General features: G+C 46.2%; 1 protein-coding gene across 1 annotated transcript in view; it reads right to left on the bottom strand.

Moving 5' to 3' along the window:
- BBS7 (Bardet-Biedl syndrome 7) overlaps positions 1-26,275 on the bottom strand; it is a 71,389-nt gene that overhangs the window by 21,483 nt on the left and 23,631 nt on the right. Inside the window, exons 9-13 of the mRNA XM_082244195.1 lie at positions 22,363-22,479; positions 11,302-11,432; positions 8,440-8,524; positions 1,515-1,617; positions 1,222-1,414 (exon numbers count right to left, since the gene is read on the bottom strand). Coding sequence (XP_082100321.1) covers positions 1,222-1,414; positions 1,515-1,617; positions 8,440-8,524; positions 11,302-11,432; positions 22,363-22,479 — 629 coding nt within the window. The remainder of the gene's footprint in view (positions 1-1,221; positions 1,415-1,514; positions 1,618-8,439; positions 8,525-11,301; positions 11,433-22,362; positions 22,480-26,275) is intronic.

The raw sequence follows: 26,275 nt of genomic DNA on the forward strand, positions 1-26,275 counted from the left end.
AGCTGGTCGCTCAGGTCACCAGATGGGACGGGAGAGCCGGAGTAAGCCGGGGAAGGCAGTGGGTGGAAGGGGGAGGGGGGGTTGGACCTCCTATGGCGCTGCTTTTAAAAGAAATCCAGCTACTCTCTGCCACATTCTAAGCCTAATCTATCTAGCCCTGTAAAGTATAATAGTGGCACTTTTCCACTGCAAGTACCGGCTAGTACCGGCTCGGCTCTACTCGGCCCTGCTTTGCCCGGTTTGCTTTTCCACTGCAGTACCGCATGGTATAGTGTCGGAACGGTTCGGTACGGTACGGTAAAGGTTTGCTTTTCCACTAAAGTAGTACTAAAGTTAAGTGGGTGGGATAACAACGGGGTGGGTGTGATTCTCTGACCAATCAGTGGCTAGTAGTGACTGCATGCAAAGGATTGTGGGATATGGTACCAGTTTGGTACCTGTTGGAACCACAATCGAGTAGGTACTGTTTTTTCAGAGCCGTACCGTACCGTTCGGTTCCATGCAATGGAAAAGCAAACCTATACCGTACCGTACCGAACCGTTCCGACCCTATACCATGCGGTACCGCAGTGGAAAAGCACAAAAGCGTGCCGAGCCGGTACGGTTCTATGCAGTGGAAAAGCGTCATAGCTGAACCTACCTGTACTGCAGCCACTCCGGTCCCACGCTGAGCTGTCAGCGGTGGCTTAAGCGTGTAGGAGAGACAGCCGACAACTGAGTAGTAAAGCCTAGTACACACAAGCCAAATGTTTGGTGACATCGGCTGGTTCAGTAGAAACCAGCCGACATTCGGCCTGTGTATACTGCAGTGGGCCTGCTTAGCCAGGTTCTGTTGAAGGGGTTTCACTGAAAAAGTTCTGCCGATCGGCTTTCGCTCAGAACTCCCAACCAATGGCTGAGAGTGCTGACTGGAGTGTTTTGGTGGGGCAAAACCAGCAGGGGAGATCGCTGTACTAAAGTCGGATTTTTAGTACAGCAGCTCCTCCTGGAGCTGTCAGTTTTTTTGGTTCTGCTGGGTTGAAAAAAAAAAAAACTACTAGTGTGTACTAGGCTTATATCTACGGGTGAAGTCACTTTCCAGCTATTGACAGTTGTCTCCTGCACAAAGCATCCGCTTCTGGAGATTAGGCTTAGAATGTAGCAGAGAGTAGATTTAGCGAAATCCACTTTAAAAATGTTCCTTTATTCACATGTCATACAACATAGTCTACAATCACTTACCTGTATTAGAACATTGTCAATAGCCATTTGAACCTCTAAAATAAGGCTGTAGCTGGCATCATCCTTATTAAGTGTAAACTTGTCATTTACACTGAAGACTGGCACTGCTGAGACTGCCGTGGTAGACTGTGACGAGTGCTGATACTTCTCTCTCTCCTGCACAACCTTGAATTGCAGCTGCTCCAGCTCAGACCTGGGTACATAGTAATGGAGAGGACTACTGTCAAGCACTCAACAAAACTCATTTCATTAGAACTGCATGAAATAAACTGTACATATTTGTTAGCACTCACCTTAAAGATGCTATTTTACCTTGCATTTCTTGGCTCACTTTAAATTCTTCACCAGGACCAGATTCCCTGTGGACTGGCTCTGTAGTAAGCCCAGTCACCCAGCCTGACAGAAAAATAAACAGATAGAAATTCTATACCTGTAGTTCTTTTCATTTCAGTAAGTTTTTATTGAAAATGTTTATTGAATATAGTGTACAACTGTGGTCAGATATAAAGATTCAAAATGTATCATTAATGACTAGCAAGTCAGTCACAGTTGTACATCAAATAGAAAAATTATGGCAAAAAAAACATTCATGCAGCTCTTTTCAACAATGTAACTCATACAGGTGCATCTCATAAAATAGAATATCATCAAAAAGTTAATTTATTTCAGTAATTCAATTAAAAAAGTGAAACTCATATTATAAAGATGTATTACACACAGAGTGATAGATTTCAAGTATTTCTTTCTTGTAATTTTGAGGATTATTGCTTACAGCTAGTGAAAACCCAATCTTCAGTATTTCAGAAAATTACAATATTACATAGGACCAATAAAGAAAGGTTGGTTTACTGAAAAGTATGTCCATGTACAGTATAGTATGCACTCAATAGTTGGTTGGGGCTCCTTTTGCATGAATTACTGCATCAATGCAGCGTGGCATGGAGGCGATCAGAATGTGGCACTGCTGAGTCCATTGGAAGCCAAGGTTTCTTTGATAGCGCCTTCAGCTCGTCTGCATTGTTGGGTCTGGTGTCTCATCTTCCTCTTGACAATAACCCACAGATTCTCTATGGGGTTTAGGCCAGGTGAGTTTGCTGGCCAACCAAGCACAGTGATACTATGATCATTAAACCAGGTATTGGTACATTTGGCAGTGTGGGCAGGTGCCAAGTCCTGCTGGAAAAATAAATCAGCATCTCCATAAAGCTGGTCAGCAAAGGGAAGCATGAATGCTCTAGAATTTCCTGGTAGAGGGCTGCGCTAACTTTGGACTTGATAAAACACAGCGAACCAACACCAGCAGATGACATGGCTTCCCAAATCATCCCTGACTGTGGAAACTTAACACTGGATCTTATGCAACTTGGATTCTGTGCCTTTCCACTCTTCCTCCAGACTCTGGGACCTTGATTTCCAAATGAAATGCAACATTTTCCACAGTCAGTGATGATTTGGGGAGCCATGTCATATCTGCTGGCATTTATGAGACGCACCTGTATATTAAGCAGGCCCCTAAACCTAGGGGTCACATGCACATGAAAAATATATATATATATATATATATGTATATTGAGCAGGCCCTTAAACTTGGGGTCACATGCACATACAAATTATATAACAAAAAAACGATAATCTAAGTTTATTAACTATTTAACAGTTCCTAAAGTGTAGGTCAGGACAAAATAAATAAATATGTAATAAATGCACATTTTTCCAGGCTTATCCCCTTTAAAAAAAAAAAGTACAGGAAAATACCTGTCGATCTGCCAAAAATCCAGTAAGCTCCTGACTGGGCAGACAACACAATGTCTTTGCTGCATTTCATTTTCAATCAGTGTTGTCAATCCTTCCTGTTGCACTAAAGAACTCCACCCTTTTCTGTCCCACTTCACATGAATAAATTGATTCCCAACAAAACAGTTCTGCTGTCCTGACTCCCAAGAACTTTCCAAGAATTATGGGGTTGATTTACTAAGGGGAAATCCACTGTGCATTGAAAGTGCACTTGGAAGGTCAGTCGCTGTAGATCTGAAATAAGGGGGAAGCTCTGCAGATTTCTATCATCCAATAATGTGCAAGCAAAGAAATTGTATTTTTTACTTACTGTAAAATCTATTTCTCTCATGTTCATTGACGGACACAGCTCCTGATCTTCCTAACCATTGGGTATACTGCCCCCTACAGGAGTAGGACACTAGGCATAAAAAAAGTCTGGCAACGCCTATGGGCAGTCCCAGGGGGTATACTCCCTCTCTCTTCTATAGGTACTCAGTTTTTGTTACAAGCAGTGTCAGAAGAATTACAACTCCACAGAGGGGTGGGTGCCGTGTCTGTCAATGAACTTCAGAGAAATATATTTTACGGTAAGTAAAAAATCCCATTTTCTCTTTCGTTCATTGACGGACACAGTTCATGATCTTCTCAACCATTGGGATGTCCCAAAGCAGTGTTAAACATGAGGGGTGGGAACAGCGAAAAATACATTCTCAAGGCTAACAATAGCCAACCAGGTAAACAGGAGCTTAACCAAAACAACTGGAGCTCACCTGAAAAAAACAATACACCCTCAAAGAGGCTTAGGTCCTCTAAACAGCAGCATGAAAAACCTTGCGGCCAAAGGAAGCAACCGCAGATGCCAACACATCCACTTTATAGAACTTTGTGAAAGTGTGCACCGACAACCAGGTTGCCGCTTTGCAAACCTGCGTCACTGACGCCTGAGAACAGAAGGCCCAGGAGGCACTGAGCATCGAAGTAGAGTGTGCCTTGACAGGGAAAGGAGGAACTAACCCTTGATGGAATAGGCCTGAATCACAGTCTGTCTGATCAATCTGGAAATGGTCACAGAGGAAGCAGACAACCCTTTCCGAGGCCCACCCATAAGCACAAATAGTGAGTCTGATTTCCTAAAAGACTCCGTAGCTGCCAGGTACACCCTAATGGCCCGGACCACATCCAAGGCATGCAAAGCAATTTCCTCTTTAGATGTTTTGGCTTGGGACACAGGGAAGGCAACACAATGTCTTCATTCAAATGAAAATCAGAGACAACCTGAGGAAGGAAAGACGGACAGGGGCGAATAACCACCTTATCACTGTGAACCACCAAGTAAGGTGAACGACAGGTTAACGCCGCCAATTCCAACACCCTGCACACAGAGGTGAAAGCTTTCAAAAAGGCCACCTTCTGGGACAGTGTAAGAAGAAGGGGAATCTCCCGAAGTTACTCAAAGGAGGCTTCTGGAGGACTGATAGCACCAAATTTAGGTCCCAAGGCGGCAACAGAGACTGCACTGGATGGGTCAAGTGCCTAACTCCATGAAGAAAAGTACGCACCAAGGAGCTATTGAAAGAAGACCGCTAAGGCCGAAACCTGACCCTTGATAGTAGTACTCAAGGCAAGTTTCTGCTCAACCCCCCGTTAAAAGGAAGGTCAAGATCCGAGCCACCGAAAAAAGAGCGAGGATGAACCCCAAGAGACTCATCACATCACGCAATGTATGTCTTCCACGTACAATGGTAGATCTTTCTAGAAGTAGATTTCTTAGCTTTTAATAGCGTTAGAATCACTGACTCAGACAAACCTATATCCATCAGCACCTGGCGTTCAAAAGCCAAGCCGTCAAAGCCAGTGACTTTAAAGCAGGATGGAAGATTGGTCCTGGGGACAGCAGATCCTTCCTGAGAGGAAGCTTCCAAGGAACGTCGGCGACCAGCCGCACCACATCGGCGTACCAAGCCCGGTGAGGCCAGTCCAGGGCCACTAAGATGACCGTCGCACATTGGAAGGAAGAACCTTACCGGAGGGTAAGAACGAAACTCGATTTAGTAGCCACACCGAATGACTTAGTGGACCCACCTGACTTGTACCAGGGGAGTCCATGGGTCCGGGAACCAGTGAAGACGTCTTCGCTCCCCAGATACGACCGAGGGCGCACCTTCATGCTGAAGGGGCCTTGTCCGTGGGTCTGGAGAAGCCCGCTCTTGACTTGACAAACTAAGTTCGCTTGGATCCTCCAGAGGAGGCCCCAAAGGGCTTTGATCCCTTGTTAGTCGACCCTGGGGGTCGTGGGGTCCTTGCCCTTAGTAGCCTGCAGAAGAAAGGTACTCTTCCCCCCTGTAACACCTTTAATGATGTCATCCAGGGTAGCACAAAAAAGGCGATCTCCTTAAAAGGGAAGATCAGTCAAGGCCTTTTTAGAAATCTGGTCCGCAGACCAGCATTAGAGCCAAAAGACACACCAAAAGGACCACTGCCGAAAAAGAGAGCCATCACAGATAAACTGCAGGCCCTGGACCAGCTGGTCCAGTTGGGCAAAGACAGGGGGAGCTACTCTCCCTCCAGGTCACGGCGCAAAAGCCTAGCCCATTCGGTCAGAGTCTGCTACACCAGGGCAATGGTGAATATCAGCCTCAGTGCCGATCCAGCCAGAGTGTACATACGGCAGGCCACAGCCTCTGCCTTTCTGTCAGCAGAGTCCTTAAAGGCCGATTACTCTTCAAGCAGAATCATGGTTGCCTTGTTCAATTTGGAAACCGGAGGGTCCACCACCGGTGGAACAGTCCACTTATTAAGAAGGGACTCCTCATAGGGGTATCGCCAAGCAAAAATCACTTAGGGACCCCAAAGGGGTTGCTTTGGTTGTCCCCACTATTTAGTCACAATTCTGTCAAAATAGAAGGGGAAAGGGAACACATTTTCCGCTCTAGATGGCTTGTTAATGCCAAAGCAAACCTGCGTCTCTGCCACCGCTTCAGCTGCGTCCTTCCTCTTTAAGGTCTCACACACACTTACAATCAGTGCGTCCACCAGCGCCTTTTCCTACACCGTTGCAGAAGTGGAGGAATCCTCCTCACTATCTGGTGATACAGGGCACGTGGTCGCAGACCCAGCAGGGTGACCCACGTCAGTGGCGGCCAAATCAAATTCAGGATCTGGTGAGACAGATAAGCCAGGGGAAGGTGGGGGGTGCTTTTTGCCAGCCCATCGCTCAAAAGCCATCCCCACCTGGGACACCAAGGACTCCAGGACAGCCATCAGTGCATCGATAGATGAATGGGACCCGGAGGGCCCCGCAGCCTCAGAGAGGGGATCAGGTGGCGAGATGTGCTCCAAAGACTCCATGAGTCACCAGGGTGACTCCAAAAAAAGTGTAAAACACTGCTAAGGGACAACCCCCACCGCTCTGGCAGCCCACCCTGTTGCCAGCCACAGAGCACAAATTGATCCTTGGGAGAGGACCCCACCAGACTCCCTACCCCGCAGAAACCAGGCAACACAGCTACCAGAAAAATTTGCACTGCAAGAATGGCGATCAGTAAACAAAAAGATCCAGGAGTCAGCACCAGGGGATAAGGAGGGGCTCCCACTGCCGAAATCGCCTCTATTTTCAATAGAAAACAACCGAAAAATGGCCACCAGACTACACAAACATTAAGCACACAGGCTACAAGAAAATGGTGGCACCATGGGGATCCCTAGGCCTAAGAAAACAGCACAGGCAGAAAGGGGGGACCCTGGCAGGAGCCCCCACCAGGTAAAGCCCCCCCCCCACAGCCGATCGTTTGGTCGCTGGCAGCGCACCCCCACCCCCATCGTCAGCACCCTGCCCCCACCCTAGGTGGTGAATAAGGCCACCTTACAGCGTCAGTGAAGGAGAGGGGGGGGCGGGATGGCCCACAAGGTATAGCCAGACTTTTTTGCTGCCTAGTGTCCTACTCCTGTAGGGGGCAGTATAACCCAATGGTTAAGAAGATCAGGAGCTGTGCCCATCAATGAATGTAAGAGAAAAGCTGTTTTTTAATTTTCCTTGCATTTACCCTCAGATCTACAGCGACTGCACTTCCAAGTGCACTTCCAATGCACAGTGGATTTGTAAAACCCCTATGTGTAGGTAAAGGGCTCTTGGGAGGTGTAGTTCTGGGGACGTGCCTAAAATCAATAGGAACCGAGCTCCCAGCCGCTGCTCCAGGAATAATTTTACAAGCCTGGTGATGACATTACGGGAATAATAAAAACGGGTTCTTGCTGCATAAACGAGGAAAGGGAAGAAAAAAAAATGCTGAGGCGTGCTCTGCAGTGGGGTACATTTTTATAATGCCTGGAATACACTTACAAATATAGGCTTACATTTATATAACGCCTAATTTACCAACGTTCTACACAGTACCCTTAAAAGGAAGTATCATTTTTTTAGTATGCTACACAATATATCTAGTTATAACCGGAACAGCTAAATATTTATTACAGTCTATAATTATTTTTTTTTCTGACCAACACTGCCTTGCCAGTACAGGACCAGTGTACTGTTTACTTGGGCTGTATATCTGTTATTTACAGTCTGTTAGTCCTAGTGAGAAATGTAGTTAATAGCGAGCCAATTACATAATGTCAGCCTCAAAATAGTTGTATTTAAAGTAGTAGTTTCAGTTTTGTCCCCTCATCTGCCTGCCTTCCTGTCACACTGACTGAGTTTTAGGGCTCATTCACACTAGCGGTTGGGCAGTAAAACCCAGTGGTTGAGCTGCACTTTTACCCCCCCCCCCCCCAACTGCTACCCCCTTTATCTGCAGCGGCTACGGCCATGGGTGTACACATGTGTCAGCCACAATGCTTTGCTTCATGGCTATAGCAGGAATTATACCCCGTCACTTTCGGTGTTCATACCACCCACCAAACCTGACCTGTTCAAGTGCCACGCAACTGCAAGCAACGTGCGTGGTTGTGGTTTTCTGGAGCAGGGTTGAAGATGTTTGAAGGTTGGGGCAAGGGGTTGGGGCAAGGGTTTGGAGCAGGCAGTGAGGAGGCGATACAGCACCCCCTCACTGCCTGTCAAATGCTCTCTGAATAATCAACCTAAACGCAGGTCCCTCATTCAGACAGCAAAGCTAATGTGTACAAGCCCTCTCCAGCCCTGCCTAGTAATGAAAACCTGTCCATCCTACTAGTCTTGCTCTTGGGGATGCTCTTGTTCTTGATCTTCATTACCCAGCAGGCACCTTCCCACCAGTGGAACTGGAATTCATGAAAAAATTGTGACAGTCCTGTGCAGGCCATGCAGCAGGAAACACTACTCAAAATAATACGGGTCTACAACACGTGGGTTGATAGAAAACACGTCACGTTCCACATTATGATACTAAGATCCATAGAATTCCTTCAAAATTAATGACAAAATAAAATTTAACAGATATAATTTTCCACTACTGCTTAACTGACCAGAATAAGTGGACAGAACAATTTCATCATAGCCTTCCTTCCCAACACAGCCTCCCTGGATGGACGTTATACTTTCTGTCAAGGCCTAAAAAAAAAAAAAAAAGAAGAGAAAAAAGGAGAGGAACAGTAATACAATGGAACTCATTTTCACATAACCTATACCAATTTATTAATTAAGCATATTTTAAGCAGAACCATGAGCAAAGGTAAAAAGACTCTAGTTTTATACCCATTAGCAAATGGCATTTATTTTGGACTATTACTACAACAATAACAGCCTAAAAAAGCCTGTAGACTTCTGGCCAGTTCCTTGGTTGAGGAGCTTGCTAATACCATGAACAAAAGCAATGATTTTTTTCTACATAAAAAAAAAAAAAAAAAAAAAAAATCAATACTTAAAAAATACATGTGATGGTGAATATATGATTGAAACAATGCTTCTCTTTGATTATTTGTTTATCTTAAAGTGGTTGTAAGGCTCCGTTCACATGTAGGCGTTTTGGGGCGTTTTTGGGGAGTTTTTCTGCTCTAGGATCAGCTCTCAAAACGCCCAACAAGACAAATCCTATTCATTTCAATGGCCCCTGTTCACATCTGAGCGTTTTGACGCTGTAAGCAAAACGCCCAACGCTCAAAAAAGTACATGAGCTTCTTTTTGGGCAGATTACAGGCGTTTTCCATTGGTTTCTATTCAATCTAAAAACGCCTGCACAAAAAAAGCCTGTAAATCGCGGTAAAAATCGCGGTAAAATCGCGGTAAAAAAACCGTGCGAAAACACTACGCTCAGGTGTGAATGTAGCCTAAACCTCAGACATGAAAAAAACAAAAAACAAAGCATATCTATCTATATATAGCTCTATATTATATATAGATATATAGCTCTCTCATATATATTAGTAAAATAAAAAACTGGTAAGTATATTTTCTCATCACCAGTCTATAGCAGTCTTTTGACTTCTATCAGTGTCCAGGCAAGCACTGGTAAAGCTTGAAGGAGGAGTTTTCATTCTCCTCTGACTCTCCTATGATGCTGCAGGACCCCTAACCCTCTGACTGGACAGTATTGATTGGCCCTGTGCTGATCACATGCACCCTCCCAAGTAAAAAAAAAAAAAAATTCTAAGAATACACAGCAAACTGAGCATGTACAGAGTGCCCCCAAGGCTCTGTACTATCAGATGGATTGGGGACTGTGGAAGAAGGCGAAGATCAGAAGACAGGTTCAAACAGCCTTTTTACACAATGCAGGGGATTAACCCCTTTTACGGTTGTGGGTTTAGTAACATATTAAAGCCACTGCATCTAAGCACTGATAAGCTGCAATATATGCAAAAAGCTTGTGCATCTGGCAGGAAAAACTTGTCCACCTCTTCAGACTGATGTTCTGGCTACATTCACCTATCAATAAATAAAAAATTCAGCGCAACTGTATAAAATAATAGAAAGCTGCTATGCACTAAAGGATCAATAAACCAAAAGTTCCAATAACAAATATATAACAAAATGTGCAGCGCTATCAATTATGGATTATGAAGATGATATCGAGGAGAGCAGTCCACTGGTGCAAATTATGGTGAAGCGTGCACAAGATATAAACATTCAGTGCTCTTCAATGTGCTGGTAATTCTCCACCCAGTCTCATTAGCCTCTCACCTCACACTTAGCCCCTGTGTCACCAGACGGGCTAGTAAGACATAAACTTTCTCCAAGGATATCACCAATATAGATCAAATCAGTATTCCTCTTCATCAGAAAATAAGTCTCACAGGTAACAGATCACAGATCCATAAAGCGGGTCACAGGTCCATAGGAAAACAAAGGTCCGGACATAGTGCATTACCGCAATAAATTACTTTATTGAACATAGCATAAAATCATAAAATTACCTTGTAAAGCACTATACAAGTGCATGGGATGAGCAGATCGTATTACACACACTGTAATACTGATCTGATCTATATTGGTGATATCCTTGGAGAAAGTTTATGTCTTACTAGCCCGTCTGGTAACACAGGGGCTAAGTGTGAGGTGAGAGGCTAATGAGACTGGGTGGAGGATTACCAGCACATTGAAGAGCACTGAATGTTTATATCTTGTGCATGCTTCACCATAATTTGCACCTGTGGACTGCTCTCCTCAATATCATCTTCATAATCCAGATTTGATAGCGCTGCACTTTTTGTTATACATTCAACTATGAAAGAAGAACTATCATCAGAATAAACATTCAGAGACTCGAAATCACACTTTTCTTCAGATCTCTTCAGGTCTTCTATTTTTGACATCTTATGCCCCGTACACACGTGCAGATTATCTGCAGACTTTTGTCTGCAGATTTACCTTTTCTATGTAGTGCAAGGGCCTGCCGGATTGCATACAAATTGAAAGTGTTTAGGTTTGACCTCATATTATATGGTTTTGGTAAGTCTGCAGAAATAATCTGCACGTGTGTATGGGGCATTAGATTCTTGAAGTAATGCCAATTTACACTTTAATAATGGATGTATACACTTTATTTGAAATAATAAAATGATTTGTTTTTATGCTTGTTCCTGATGTCTCTCGAACAATTCAGAAAAGATTAATCAGAACAAGTACTTCAGGAGGAAATCATCAGCATTTCAGTGTGCTGCAACAACATAAAAATGGACTACAGTATCTCTCTGTGTATGACTATTTAGTCCCTGTTCATTAGTACCATTCCTTAGAAATACCCCTCATCTGAACAGTGACAGCAACCCCAAAAATGGTAATGCAAATGCCTGGAGCTCTTCTACTCTAAATGCTTATACAATATCTGTTCAATGGGAAAAATACAAATATGTTATTTTAACAGATTATAAGGAAAATGACTAACTTACATGATCAAAGTGAAGAACAGGCTCGTTTGCACTGTCCAAGCCATAAATCTCCACTGTCCCATCATCCCGACCAATTAGCAGGTCCTTGACTCCATCCCCCATGATGTCAAAGTTATCAATGCACAATACACCTGCCAGTATGTATAAGATTCAATATATTATTTACATGCACCAACACGAGACAAGATTAAGCAATGAAAATCTCTGAACTGAATAGCGTCTTATCAAGGCTCTACATCAGTGCTACTGATGATTACACTTAGGTAGCCCATAGATGGATTTGTTTTTTCATTCGGCCAGCAGGTTGAACAACAAAAAGTGACCCGATTCCCCCATCCACAGACTCGATGTGGATGGGGGAATCCTCCTCACTGAGCTATTGTATTCTGAGAGTAGGAAGACTTCCCTGTTGTCAGAATACACTGATCAGCGCTGCAGGCTGTGATTAAGCGAGGAGAATCCGACAGGGTTATTGTATAGAAGTAGATTGGTGGATCAACTTCTTTACAACCACCTTGCCCATACTAGGCTTGTGACGGTATCAGATTTTCATGCTGCGATTAATTGATTAAGGTTTTGCCACGGTATACGATATTATCACGGTATTCAATTATTAAATTTCTACCTCACTTGAATTTCATTGCTGAATTTAGGGGCTTTGGTTCACTTATGCACATTATTATATAGTCAGTCAGTACAGACTCTGTGAACCAGGCCTAAAATAGGTCATCAAGCAGTGTCTGGCCTAACTGGTGATAACTGGTCCTGGCGCTCGGCTCAGATCTGATGGACTGGTCATTAAGAGGGCAATTCCTTGTGGTCAAGAAGTGGTTAAACCTGAAGGAGGTGTTATTTATAAATTACTTTACTATTGCTTTAGGCCTGGTTCACATGTATGCGGGTTGGCGGCCCACATTTGCACAGGCATAGCAGCCCATTGATTTGAACGGGCTGCTATGCCCTCATTTTCTGCAGAAAAAAGGTGCATGCAGCATTTTTTTTAAATTCAGTGGCCTTGAAATCCATCCTGTTTTTGCACCATGCGACTAACCTGCAGTTCCTGCTCTGGCAAGCTTTCTGCGTTTTTTGTATACGTGGGCACGGCATTTAAAAAACGGAATTTTTGTAAAATCTTACCTGTAAAATTCCTTTCTCTGAGTCCTCCGACAGTCGCCGCCCACTTCATATTCATCACCAATGGGGTTATGTCCTTTATTCCGTAGGAGTAGCTAGGCAATAGAATATGTTAGTACAAAGACTTTTAACATATCCCACCCCCAGGGGGTGGTCCCCTCAGTACATAACCCTCCACTTCCTGTATCCAACTCAGTTTCAGTGGAATAGCAGTAGAGAGTACAACAAAACCCCAAAAGAGGGGCGGGGGCGGCGACTGTCGGAGGACTCAGAGAAAGGAATTTTACAGGTAAGATTTTACAAAAATTCCGTTTTCTCTTACGTCCTCCGACAGTCGCCGCCCACTTCATATTCATCACCAATGGGGATGTCCCAAAGCAGTGTAAACATGAGGGGTGGGAAGAACACAGCCGCGCCCAAGGCAACGCCGTCTCCCCATCAGAGAAAGGAACCTTACCAAAGGAAGGAAACCAGTTGGGCATAAGAACAAAACACTCGCTCAACAGGAGCAAGAAAACCCAGGGAAAAAACAAAAATCCCAAAAAGCCAAAGAACCCGTAACAAGGGCTCTAGGAAACTGCCGCACTAAGAACCTTGCGGCCAAAGGAAGCATCAGCCGATGCCTGAACATCTACTCTGTAGAATATCGTGAAAGTGTGAACGGTCGACCAAGTCGCCGCCTCACACACCTGGGCCACAGAGGCCCCATGACGACAGGCCCAAGACGTACTCAGAGATCCGGTAGAGTGCGCCTTCACAGGTACAGGGGGAACTTTCCCCCTCAAAGCATAGGCCTGATCAATGGTCCGTCTGATCCATTTGGCGATTGTAGAAGCCGACGCCGCCATGCCCTTCCGAGGACCTCCCGGAAGGACAAACAAGGCATCCGACTTGCGAGAAGACTCAGTCGATGTGAAAAAGACTCTAATCGCCCGGACAACATCCAAGGAGTGAAGCAACACCTCCGTCGGATGCTTCGGCTTCGCGCAAAGCGAAGGTTTGACAAAGTCCACATTGAGATGAAAGTCCGAAACCCATTTTGGAAGAAAAGAAGGGTTAGGTCGCAAGACCACCTTGTCCAAATGCACAACCAGACACGGAGACTTGTAGGACAAGGCTGCCAGCCCCGACACTCGACGAGTTGAGGTGATAGCCACCAAAAAGGCGACCTTCTTGGATAACAAAGACAGCGAGATCTCCCTGAACCTTTCAAAAGGAGCACGCTGCAATACTGATAGAACTAGATTCAAGTCCCAAGGGGTAAGAGGGTCCCTCCTAGGAGGGATCAGATGACGTACCCCCCGCACAAAAGTGCTAACCAAAGAATCAGATGCCACAGGCCGTCGAAAAAGAACGGCCAAAGCAGACACCTGACCCTTGATCGTGGCCAGCGCCAGACGCTGGTCAACACCCGTCTGAAGGAAGGGCAACACCCTAGACACCGATAAGTGTCAGGAGAGAAACCCCTGGATACGCACCAGGCAAAATACGCCTTCCAAGTACGGTAATAAACCTTCCCCGAGGAAGACTTCCTCGCATTTATTAAGGTGTTAAAGAACTCAGGGGAAAGACCCCTGTTCTTCAGGACCTCGGTGTCAACAGCCAGGCCGTCAAGGCCAGCGACTGTAAAGCAGGATGGAAGATCGGTCCTTGCGACAGAAGATCTTCTCGAAGAGGCAGACGCCACGGGGCGTCGATTGCCAGATTTACGAGGTCTGCGTCCCAGGACCGGCGAGGCCAGTCCGGTGCCACAAGAATCACCGTGGTCGGTTCCGCAAAGGAACCTGGACAGCAATTGAATCGGCGGGAACGCATACATCAGTTGGTACTGATGCCACGGGGCAACCAACGCGTCCGACGCGTCTGCCCGAGGATCGCACTCCTTGCCACGAACCGTGGTACTTTGTAGTTCAGACGAGACGCGAACAGGTCTACCTCCGGAAGACCCCACCTCGCGCACAACATCTGGAAGACAGCCGGGTGAAGGGACCATTCTCCCTGGTCCAGGGTTCGACGGCTCAGATAATCCGCCTGCCAAATTTTCACCCTCCAGATACCCCAGAACCGAAATGCCCTGGGCCCTCAACAAAGCCAGAACTGGTGCCAGCACTTTGGTGAACACCCTTGGAGCAGAGGCGAGACCAAAAGGCAACGCCACAAATCGGTAATGATCTTCCGCTATGGCGAATCGAAGGTACCTCTGGTGACCCTCGAAAATCGGGATGTGAAGATACACATCTTGCAAGTCGATGGAAGCCATGAACTCCCCCGGAACCAGGGCAGCCACCACCGACCGCAGGGATTCCATGCGGAACTTGCGCACCCGCACAAGGCGGTTCAGCGCCTTCAAGTCCAGAATCGGACGCACCTTGCCCTCCTTCCTGGGCACGGTGAGCAGATTGGAATAGAACCCCCGAAATCTGTCCCGATGAGACACCGGGACCACCACTCCCTGAGCCCTCAGGTCCTGCACCACTAGATGCAGGTCCCGCAAACGCTCCGGGGATAACAGAAGACTTGAGGGAAAAAATCTGCTCTCCAGCCGAGAGAGAAACTCGATCTAGTGGCCAGATCGAACGATTTCCTGTGAAGTGGGTGAGGGCGCCCCTTCAGGCCGCACTGTTGTGGGCCGCAGAACCGGAATGGCCGGACTTTTGCCTACCTGCCCACGGCTTCTTGCGGGAGCCTTGACCCTTGGACGGCTTGTCCCAAAATGTGACCGAAAGGCACGAAAGGACCCCTGAGGGGGCCGAAAGAAATCATTCTGTTTTCCAGGAGCCGTCTTAGTCTAGTGGGATTGAGGTAAGAGCGTGCTCTTACCCCCCATGACTCCTTTAATTAGGGCATCCAGGGATTCGCCAAAAAGGCGAGAACCATCAAACGGCAGATTGGCCAAGGTCTTACGTGAAGATTGATCCACAGACCAACACTTCAACCAAACCAGGCGGCGAGATAACACCGCCACACTGTGTACACGTGCAGCCAACGGAACCATATCCAGGTCCGCATCACACAAATACATGACACCCTGGTGGATTTGATCCACCATATCCAAAGTCGCCTGGGGGGCAGAATCAGCCACCAGGACACGCCTAAGCACCTGCGTCCAGTTCGCGACCGCCTGGGCCGCCATAAGTGAAGCAATAAAGCTTTCAACACAGAATCCATAATAGAATAGGTACGACGGGCAAAGGACTCCATCCTCTTGTCCGTGGCATCCCGGAACACCGGGGTGTCTGCAGCAGGAATCGCAGTGGACTTGTTCAAAACTGCTAACGCCTGGTCCACCGGAGGTGGGACACACCAACGCCCATCAGTAGCGGGCGTAAAAAGATAGCGCAGCTTAAACCTACTTGGTACAGCAAAAGGTTTGCGTATATTACGCCATCGTTCTTTCACAGCGCGCTGAAAATCATCATTGCATGGAAACATCTGCGATGATATGCGCCTTTTCTGCGTCCCATAAGCCGCCAAGGCAGCAGGAGGACATGTTTCCTCCGCCAAACGCAGAGTTTGCTTGATAGAAGCAACCAATTCATCCATGAGCGCAAGCTCTTCAGACGAGCCAGGGGGAGAATTATCAACCCCCTCTACCTCAGCCTCCATTACTGACCCTATAAGGTCCCGGGAGGAACGAGACCCCGATAAGGAGATCTCTGCCCCAGCAGCCCCAGTACCACCACCCTCTTGAAACAGAGGAAATTGAAAACTCTGGGCCTTTTAGAGGATTGAGCAACCACCAGCATTTGCACCTGAGTCGCAAGGCTAGCCACAATCGCAGCCAAATCCCCCCCCGGGGGGGGGGAAACCGCAGTCCCCTGGCTTCCCCCTAAATTGGCAGGAAACTAGCATTCCTGAAAATCCATGCCCTTGTAGCAGCAAAAATAAATGGGTGACCGCCCCTTTAAGAGAGCGCTGCGATCGTAGCCCACTCACACTAAGCATCCCACACAAGGGACCCCCACAGGGACAAGTATACCAAGGCAGGATACAGGGAATAAAAAGAAATGAACCTGGAGAGATCGGTGCTGCTGCTGCTGCCTGCGGTGCTCCTGAAGGAAAGGAAATGCTGGCATACAGGGCGCTCTATGAAAGCCTATGGAGGCTACAAGAAAATGGCCGCCATGCATGTAAAACATGCGGCCGGAGCGATCGCAGTCAAAATGGCGCCGTTTGGCGCCGAAACTGCCGCTCCCACACCCCATGAGGGAGAAGTAAAACACACCATCTGCCCAAAAAAGGAACATGGTAAACCGCCGCAGCGGCGCTGTAATGTGCCCCAAGCATGAGAACCTCAAGCCCCACAGCACACAGCCGTTCACACAAACAGAAAACTGACACAGAGTGCAGCCAGCCCCCCCTCCTGCAGCCCACAGCTTGCAATGTGAGAGATAGGGAAAACGTAATAGTGTGAACACAGGGCAAGGTACACAGTCCCAGACTGACACCCCCCAGACAGACAGGTCCCCACATAAATGCACTTACCTCTCACATGGCGTGGGGGACCCGCACAGGCGAACAAACCGCCGCACATGAGGCAGGGAGAGTCGCGTCCAGGACGCATCAGAAGGTGGGTTGAGAAACCGCACAGCGTCCAGTGAGGTAGCCACCTCACCTAGCATCCCTGCACGGAACAGGGATGGGTCGTTCAGATAACTCAGGAGCGATACCTGACTGAACGCTCGATGGCGGGCTGAGAAGCCACTGACCCACAGCCTGCTACCAGGGGGGTCAGCCCGAGACGCAGCCCGCATGATCCTCTTCGTCAGAAGAACTAACTAACGCTGGTAAAATAACAGCTAACAAGAAAGAGAGAAAAAAACTCAAATAAAATCCAAAGAAAGGAAAGAGAGCTGAGACAAGGTGCCCCAGCACAGAAACTTCCAGCTACTCCTGACAGCTAGACAAATGAAACTGAGTTGGATACAGGAAGTGGAGGGTTATGTACTGAGGGGACCACCCCCTGGGGGTGGGATATGTTAAAAGTCTTTGTACTAACATATTCTATTGCCTAGCTACTCCTACGGAATAAAGGACATAACCCCATTGGTGATGAATATGAAGTGGGCGGCGACTGTCGGAGGACGTAAGAGAAACACAGTTTGCGTGTGCAGCAACGGCAGGTAAGTCGCATGGTGCAAAAGAAGGATGGATTTCATGGCCACTGCATTTTTTTAAATTCTGCATGCACCTTTTTTCAGCCGAAAACGCAGGCATAGCAGCTCAAGCCCATTCAAATCAATGGGCTGCTATGCCTGTGCAAATGTGGTGCCCCAACCCACATACATGTGAACCACCAACCCGCATACATGTGAACCAGGCCTAAAGCAATAGTAAAGTCATTAATAGATAAAAACACCGCTCCTCCTGCAGGTTTAACCACTTCTGGACCGCAAGGATTTGCCCCTTTAAAGACCAGGCCATCGGATCAGAGCGCCAGGACCAGTCATCACCAGGTAGGCCAGACACGGCTTGATGGCTAAATAATAATGTAATGTGGGCTGCTATGCGTGTGTGTATATATATATATATATATATATATATATATATGATATGCTGCTATGCCCATGTATGTATGTATGTATGTATGTATGTATATCTCTATCTATCTATATATATATATAATATCTATCTAATTCTATCTGCAGAAACTTGCTTGTATTAGGCAGTGTTTCTGTGTCTGAGCCCTGGAAAAAGCATGTGGGTGTGTGCTGAGTGGGAGCCGTCTGATTGGTTACAGGGAGGAGCCAAGTCTCTCACTCTAGGACAGTGGTTCTTAACCTTGTTGGAGGTACTGAACCCCATCAGTTTCATATGCGCATTCACCGAACCCTTCTTAATTGTAAAAATAAAATATGATTTTTTTCAAATTCAAAACATAGGTATATATTATTTTAGGTATATATTTATACATAGGTGCACAAAATGAACAAAACCATTAAGAACAAAGAACAAAACCATTAAAACATGATTTTCACACAAAAACAAAAACATAATAATGAATATTTACTGCAAATTATTGTGACTTCTGCTGTTGTCTTTCAGAGACCAGTTCAGAAATGCGCGGCTTTATCTTGGCAAGTGCCACTCTCATGTCATTTTCGCAACAAAGTCTGTTCCTTTTCTTTGTTTTTATGTCCAGCATCCCCCATTACAGCAGGCCAGGGTGAGGTGAGGTCCTGTCCCCCATATAGATCACCCCCTTTACATTAGGCCAGGGTGAGGGGGATCTATATGGGGGACCCCATATAGATCCCCCCTAACAGCAGGCAAGGGTGAGGTCCCCCATATAGATCCCAGGTCCCCCATATAGATCCCCCCTTACAGCAGGCCAGGGTGAGGTGAGGTCCCGTCCCCCATATAGATCTCCCCCCTTACAGCAGGCCAGGGTGAGGTGAGGTCCCGTCCCCATATAGATCTCCCTCCTTACAGCAGGACAGGGTGAGGTGAGGTCCGGACCCTGGCCTGCTGTAGGGGGATCTATATGGGGGACCCCAGAGTGACCTAACCTCACCCTGGCCTGCTATAGGGGGGAATCTATATGGGGGACCTCACCTCACCCTGGTCTACTGTAAGGGGGGATCTATATGGGGGATCATGTCCCCCAAATAGATCCCCCTTACAGCAGGCCAGGGTGAGGTGAGGTCCCGCCCCCCATTTAGATCTCCCCCCTTACAGCAGGCCAGGTTCCCTATAAAATAGATCCCCTTTACATAGTCTTCTCAGTGTTCTCACACAGTCAGTCAGACAGTCAGTCACTAGACTAGTACAGCCAGTACTACTCCAGTCCTACCTTTTTTTTCACTTGTGTCCCGACTCCCGATCACAGGCTAGGTTTTCCTCCTGCAGGCTGCAGCACCACTGTCCCCACTGGCTCTCTGGCCTCTCACCTGCCGGCTTCTTCTGCTGCTGCGGCTGCCTGGCCTAGTGGTTCTCTCCCGCGCTGCGCTGCGCGGCCGCTGCACGGGTTAGTCCCTCCCCCAGACAGTCCCTCTCCGCACCGCACGCCTGGCCTGTAACCCCCCCCCCCCCACCACTCCACAGTGGGCGACGCCGGCTCTGGCTGGATCAGATTCGGCCGGGAGCCGAGCTGCACAGCCAGCAGTGAGAGTGAGCCAGGGGCAGAGAGAGTTGCGAGTGCGAGCAGACTCAGCGGGCGGCAGCGGCCAGCCTATCATGACAGAGTGAGTGACATGACACTGCGGAGCGGATGCGCCCCCCCTCCCCCAGATGTTGCGCTCGGTGCGGCCGGCCCCCCTGCACCCCCCACGCTACGCCACTGGATGTTATGTATTTCCATGATGACGGCGCGGAGCGGGAGCGGAAGGACATGCCCGTAACTGGAGAAATAGTCCCTGACAGCGAAGTGGTACTAGCGGAGGGTGTGCCGAACCCTCGAGACTGACCCACCGAACCCCTGGGGTTCGATCGAACCCAGGTTAAGAACCACTGCTCTAGGATCATATTACCAGAGCTGTTTCTATTGAGTGAGTGAACTACTGAGTGAATGAGTCATCCAGCTCACTGAAAATGTATCAATTCTAAAGTCAGGCAGACTTGACAGAGAAACTCTGTATTTTAAAAATGCCACAATAACAATACCGTGGGTATGCAATACCGCGATATATCGAATTACCGAAAACCGGCATATGTCTAGCCCATACATGGATGAAAATTTGCTGGTCCCTGCTTATGCTTAACTGTCCAAATTTCGATCCATTTATGGCTGGCTTCACCCAGACAGAAAGTCAAAGGAAGCCATGTTAACCTAAACAAAAAGCTACTCACTGCTATGCCTAACCAAATAAAATGCTACTGAAACTCATATTTCTCCAAACAGAAAGCTACTGATGGTCACATTTGCCCAAAGATAAAACATCCATTTCCCAAACCGAACACTGCAGAGAGACCCATTAAAGCTGGCCATACATTTTTTTAAATTGGGCCAGTTCCGCAGCGAGGGGCCAAATTACGATCAGTGTGAGGTTGTCCCACTAAACATGAAGTTGATCATTTGAGCAACTTCTGCTGAAGGGACATGCTGGAAAACGTATCAATTAATACAATTTCCTGGCGGGTGGGAGGGAAAATATTCCTCACATCTCCTTTTGTGTGGCTGAAAGAAATTGGTTAGTGTATTTCAGTTTAACAGGCTGAATGAAATAAAGCTAAGCATCTATGGCCAGCTTTATCCTAACAGCAAGCTACTGTGATCCACATTTACGCAAATAGAAAGCTTCTGAGCGCTATGCTTACCCTAACAGAAAGCTACTGAGATCCACACTTACGCCAAATAGAAAGCTGACAGCCACGCTTACCCAAACCGAAAGCTACTGAGATCCAAACTTACCTAAACAGAAAGCTACTGAGAGCCACACTTACTCATACAGAAAGCTACTGAGAGCCACGCTTACCCAAACCGAAAGCTACTGAGATCCAAACTTACCTAAACAGAAAGCTATTGAGATCCCCGCTTACCCAAACAGAAAGCTACTAAGATCCCCGCTTACCTAAAGAGAAAGCTACTAAGAGCCACGCTTACCCAAACAGAAAGCTACCAAGAGCCACGCTTACCCAAACAGAAAGCTACCAAAAACATTGCTTACCCAAACAGAAAGCTACTGAGATCCACACTTACCCAAACAGAAAGCTACTGAGATCCACACTTACCCAAACAGAAAGCTACCAAGATCCATGCTTACCCAAACCGAAAGCTACTGAGGGCCATGCTTACCAAAACAGAAAGCTACTGTGATCCACACTTAGCCAAACAGAAAACTACGGAGATCCAAGCTTACCCAAATAGAAACCTACTGAGAGCCACGCTTACCCAAACAGAAAGCTACTGAGAGCCACGCTTACCCAAACAGAAAGCTACTGAGAGCCACGCTTACCCAAACAGGAAGCTACTGAGAGCCACGCTTACCCAAACAGAGAGCTACTGAGAGCCACGCTTACCCAAACAGGAAGCTACTGAGAGCCACGCTTACCCAAACAGAAAGCTACTGAGAGCCACGCTTACCCAAACAGAAAGCTACTGAGAGCCACGCTTACCCAAACAGAAAGCTACTGACAGCCACGCTTACCCAAATAGAAAGCTACTGAGAGCCACGCTTACCCAAACAGAAAGCTACTGAGAGCCACACTTACCCAAACAGAAAGCTATGGAGAGCCACTCTTACCCAAACCGAAAGCTATGGAGAGCCACTCTTACCCAAACAGAAAGCTATGGAGAGCCACTCTTACCCAAACAGAAAGCTATGGAGAGCCACTCTTACCCAAACAGAAAGCTATGGAGAGCCACTCTTACCCAAACAGAAAGCTATGGAGAGCCACTCTTACCCAAACAGAAAGCTATGGAGAGCCACTCTTACCCAAACAGAAAGCTATGGAGAGCCACTCTTACCCAAACAGAAAGCTACTGAGAGCCACACTTACCCAAACAGAAAGCTACTAAGAGCCACGCTTACCCAAATAGCAAGCTACTGAGAGCCACACCTAACCAGATAAAAAGCTACAGAGAACATTTACTAAAAAGAAAGCTACTGAAAGCCACACTTACCCAAACAGAAAGCTATTTAAAGTCACACTTAACCAGAAAGTAAGCTATGGAGAGTCACACTTTGCCCAAATAGAAAGATACTGAGAGCATCACTTATCAAATAGAAAGAAACAAATGATCTCCTCATCAACCTGCACATTTCTTATTACAGATGTATTTCACTGCACCTTTTTGCATATTCATGCTTCACCGCATTGTAAAATAATGGAAGTATAAATAAAAGGAGTGAGATAACTTCTTGAGGCTCCCCCACAAAAAAACACACACATTGTGTGCCCTGTACAATCTTAGTTTACACTGTGTATCTATAGAGAAGACAGGAGGCATATTAATCAAATTCTTTTTACAGATTATTTGCAACAAACCTCCTCTCTTCTTCTCATTGAATATTTCCCATTTGGGCACCGGAGAACCTTTTGCAATTTGAATTAAGCCAATCTTGCCATCTGATGTTCCATACAAAAGCTCCTCTCCGCTCTCACCTAGATATAAATGAAAGAAACATAGTTGATAAGCAAAGTTACAATGCACATGTTTTATTTTATCCATCTGAACGAAAACAAAATTTCACAAAAAAAAATACTGAAAACTACTGAATCAATTCTATTGTGATTTTTGTTACAAAATAAGAAAATGAAATAATAAACCTTAGAAATATTTTATATTATATATATATATCTCCGTAAAAACTGTCTTATTGCTAAACTGATGAGCAGACTTTTGAAGCGGTGCATGAAAAAGGCAGGAATCATACAAAGGACTAGTCACCAGTATTGCATGTGGTCTCCCTGCAGCAAGCTGATCTTTCCCCATTACTGACTTTAAATGCCTTGTTCTGAGGGGTCTCTGTGTGGAGGTACCCATCTTGGTCAAGGTAGAGAGTTTTGCTTTCTCAAGTCAGGGCCCTTGAATAAGAAAAATGGTGAGCAGCACATGTCTCATTCCAAATCTCCTGAGACTAGCAGACAGAGGGGTTGATTTACTAAAGTTAAAAAGTCTGTGCACTGCAAGTAGACCCACAAGTGCAGTCGCTGTAGATCGAAGGGGGACATGCAAGGAAAATAAAAAACTGCATTTTTTCTTGCAGGATTGGATGATAGAAATCAGCAGAGCTTCCCCTCATTTCAGAGCTTCCCTTCAGATCTAGAGCAACTGCACTTCCAAGCGCACTTCTAGTGCACAGTAGATTTGCCTTTAGTAAATCAACCCCACTGGCAGCAGGACCTTGAGAGCCGGTTCACACTGGGGCGACTTGTCAGGCGACCTGGTCGCCTGACAAGTCCCCGTGGGTCGCCTGCCATAGATTAGCACAGGACCCGTTCTAATAGGAGCGACACAAGTCGCTCCGACATAGAAAAAGGGTCCTGTACTACTTTGGGGCGACCCGCATTGACTTCAATGATATGAAGTCCGTGCATGCCGCTCCGAGGTCGCGGTGCGAGCTGCGCACTGTGACTTCACAGGTCGCCCCGGCAAGTCGGGTCGCGCCTATGTGAACCGGCTCTTAATGTCACACTGCAGATATACAGCTCTGAGGCTGCAGGCACAGGAGTGCCCAGGCACATGCTCATACTAGGAAGTGTATTTCTATTTTTCAGGTGGAATTCAAAACAAAATGTTCATTTTTAGGTTACTGCTTAGGCGTAATTAACACCTCCAGATGTTCCCTATAACCAACCAGGTTCCCTGTGCCTTTAAGGAGAAGCGTGCCCCCTTAAGGCAATTTTCCCTTAAAGTGGATGCAAACCCTTACATATCTCTTAGATTGTAAGCTTTAATGAGCAGGGCCCTCTGATTCCTACTGTATATTGTATTTGTACTGTCTACCCTCAAGTTGTAAACTGTCCTCGCTAAATAAATCCTATATAAATAATAATAAACAGTGCATCCGGAAAGTATTCACAGTGCTTACATTTTTCCACATTTTGTTATGTTACAGACTTATTCCAAAATGAATTAAATTCAAGATTTTCCTCAAAATTCTACAAACAATCTCCCAACGTGAAAGAAGTTTGTTTGAAATCTTTGAAAATTTATAAAAAAAAAAAAAAAATAATAAAAATAATCACATGTACATAAGTAGCACAGCCTTTGCTCAATACTTTGTTGAACCCCCTTTGGCACCAATTACAGCCTCAAGTTTATTTGAGTATGATGCTACAAGCTTGGCACACCTATATTTGGGTAGTTTCTCCCATTCTTCCTTGCAGAACCTCTCAAGCTCCATCAGGTTGGATGGGGAGTGTCAGTGCACAGCCATTTTCAGATCTCTCCAGAGGTGTTCAATCGGGTTCAAGTCTGGGGCTCTGGCTGGGCCACTCCAGGACATTCACAGAGTTCTCCTGTAGCCACTTCTTTGTTATCTTGGCTGTGTGCTTAGGGTTGTTGTCCTGTTGGAAGATGAACCTTCACCCCAGTCTGATGTCCAGAGTGCTCTGGAATAGGTTTTCATCAAGGATGACTCTGTACATTGCTGCATTCATATTTCCCTCGATCCTGACTAGTCTCTCAGTTCCCGTCGCTGAAACACATCTCCACAGCATGATTCTGCCACCACCATGCTTCACTGTAGGGATTGTATTAGCCAGGTGATGAGCAGTGCCTGGTTTCCTCCAGACATGATGCTTGCCATTTAGGCCAAAGAGTTCAATCTTTGTTTCATCAGACCAGGGATTTTTGTTTATCATGGTCTGAGAGTCCTTCAGGTGCCTTTTGGCAAACTCAAAGTGGGCTGTCATGTTCCCTTTTACTGAGAAGTGGCTTCCGTCTGGCCACTCTACCATACAGGCCTGATTAGAAATGAATCCTTTATTAACATACGTCAAAGGTACACAGGATACAGAGATAGACGCGTTTCACACTTTAAAGTCCTTGTGACAAGCACTTTGAAAAGTGTGAAACGCGTCTATCTCTGTATCCTGTGTACCTTTGACGTATGTTAATAAAGGATTCACCTTCCTAGCAGCTGGTGGTGTGCGGCCGATTTCTCCTTCATTTCTACTGTTGCAGTGGTGGCGAGCCAGGGTCAGCACCCACAGCACCTGGAATGCTCACCTGAGCGGTGGTTGTTTTCTCATTTTTATACAGACTGATTTGTGGACTGCTGCAGAGATGGTTGTTCTTCTGGAAGGTTCTCCTCTCTCTACAGAGAAACTGTGGAGCTCTGTCAAAATGACCATCAGGTTCTTGGTCACCTCCCTGACTAAGACCCTTCTTCCCCGATCGCTCAGTTTGGCCGGGCAGCCCGCTACTAGGAAGAGTCCTGGTGGAGTCCAAAATGCTATCATTTATGGATGATGGAGGCCACTGTGCTCATTGTGACCTTCAATGCTGCAGAAATTTTTCTGTACCCTTCCCCAGATCTGTGCCTCAATACAATCCTGTCTTGCAGGTCTACAGGCAATTCCTTGGATTTCATGGCTTGGTTTGTGCTCTGACATGGACTGTTAACTGTGGGGCCTTAAAAAGACAGATGTGTACCTTTCCAATTCATGTCCAATCAACTGAATTTACCACAGGTGGACTCCAATCAAGTTGTATAAACATCCCAAGGATGAGCAGTGAAAACAGGATGCTTCTAAGCTCAATTTTTAGTGTCATGGCTAAAGGCTGTGAATACTTATGTATATGTGATTTTTCCGTTTTTTCTTTTTAATAGGTTTGCAAAGATTTTAAACAAACTTCTTTCATGTTGTCATTATGGAGTAGTGTTTGTGGAATTTTGAGGAAAATAATGAATTTAATCAATTTTGGAATAAGACTGTAACATAACAAATGTGGAAAAAGTGAAACGCTGTGAATACTTTCTGGATGCACTGTACCCAGTGAAGTGAACAGCCTCAGATGATCCACAGAGATTAAACAAATCTCCCTACATAAGATTTACATGTATATCTGCTTTCTTCGGTTTTATATATTGTTTAGAAAGTATACATCATGTTAGATTTTTTTCTTCTTGTTTCAGCTGTGGTGTACTCTTGGCATACACTGTGTGACAGCTGATTGGAGGAAAGGCACACACCCCCCTCCATATAGGCAGATAAAGGAAGGAATGTGCAGAGCTGTGCTGTGAATAGACCAGCTCTCTGCTAATCTATTTATAGCACCCACCCCGACACAAATTTTCAGCTGCCTTTATCTCCTGTGTGGGAGAACTTGCCAGAAGTTATCATGCTGATAACAGAATAATGGAGCAGCATAAAGTCACGGGACTTAGGGTTTTGGAGAGAGATAATTAAACACTACAGATATATGTGCTCAGGTCAAATTTCATGAATG

This window comes from Pelophylax lessonae (assembly GCF_965119305.1).
Source record: "Pelophylax lessonae genome assembly, chromosome: 1".
NCBI lineage: Eukaryota > Metazoa > Chordata > Amphibia > Anura > Ranidae > Pelophylax > Pelophylax lessonae.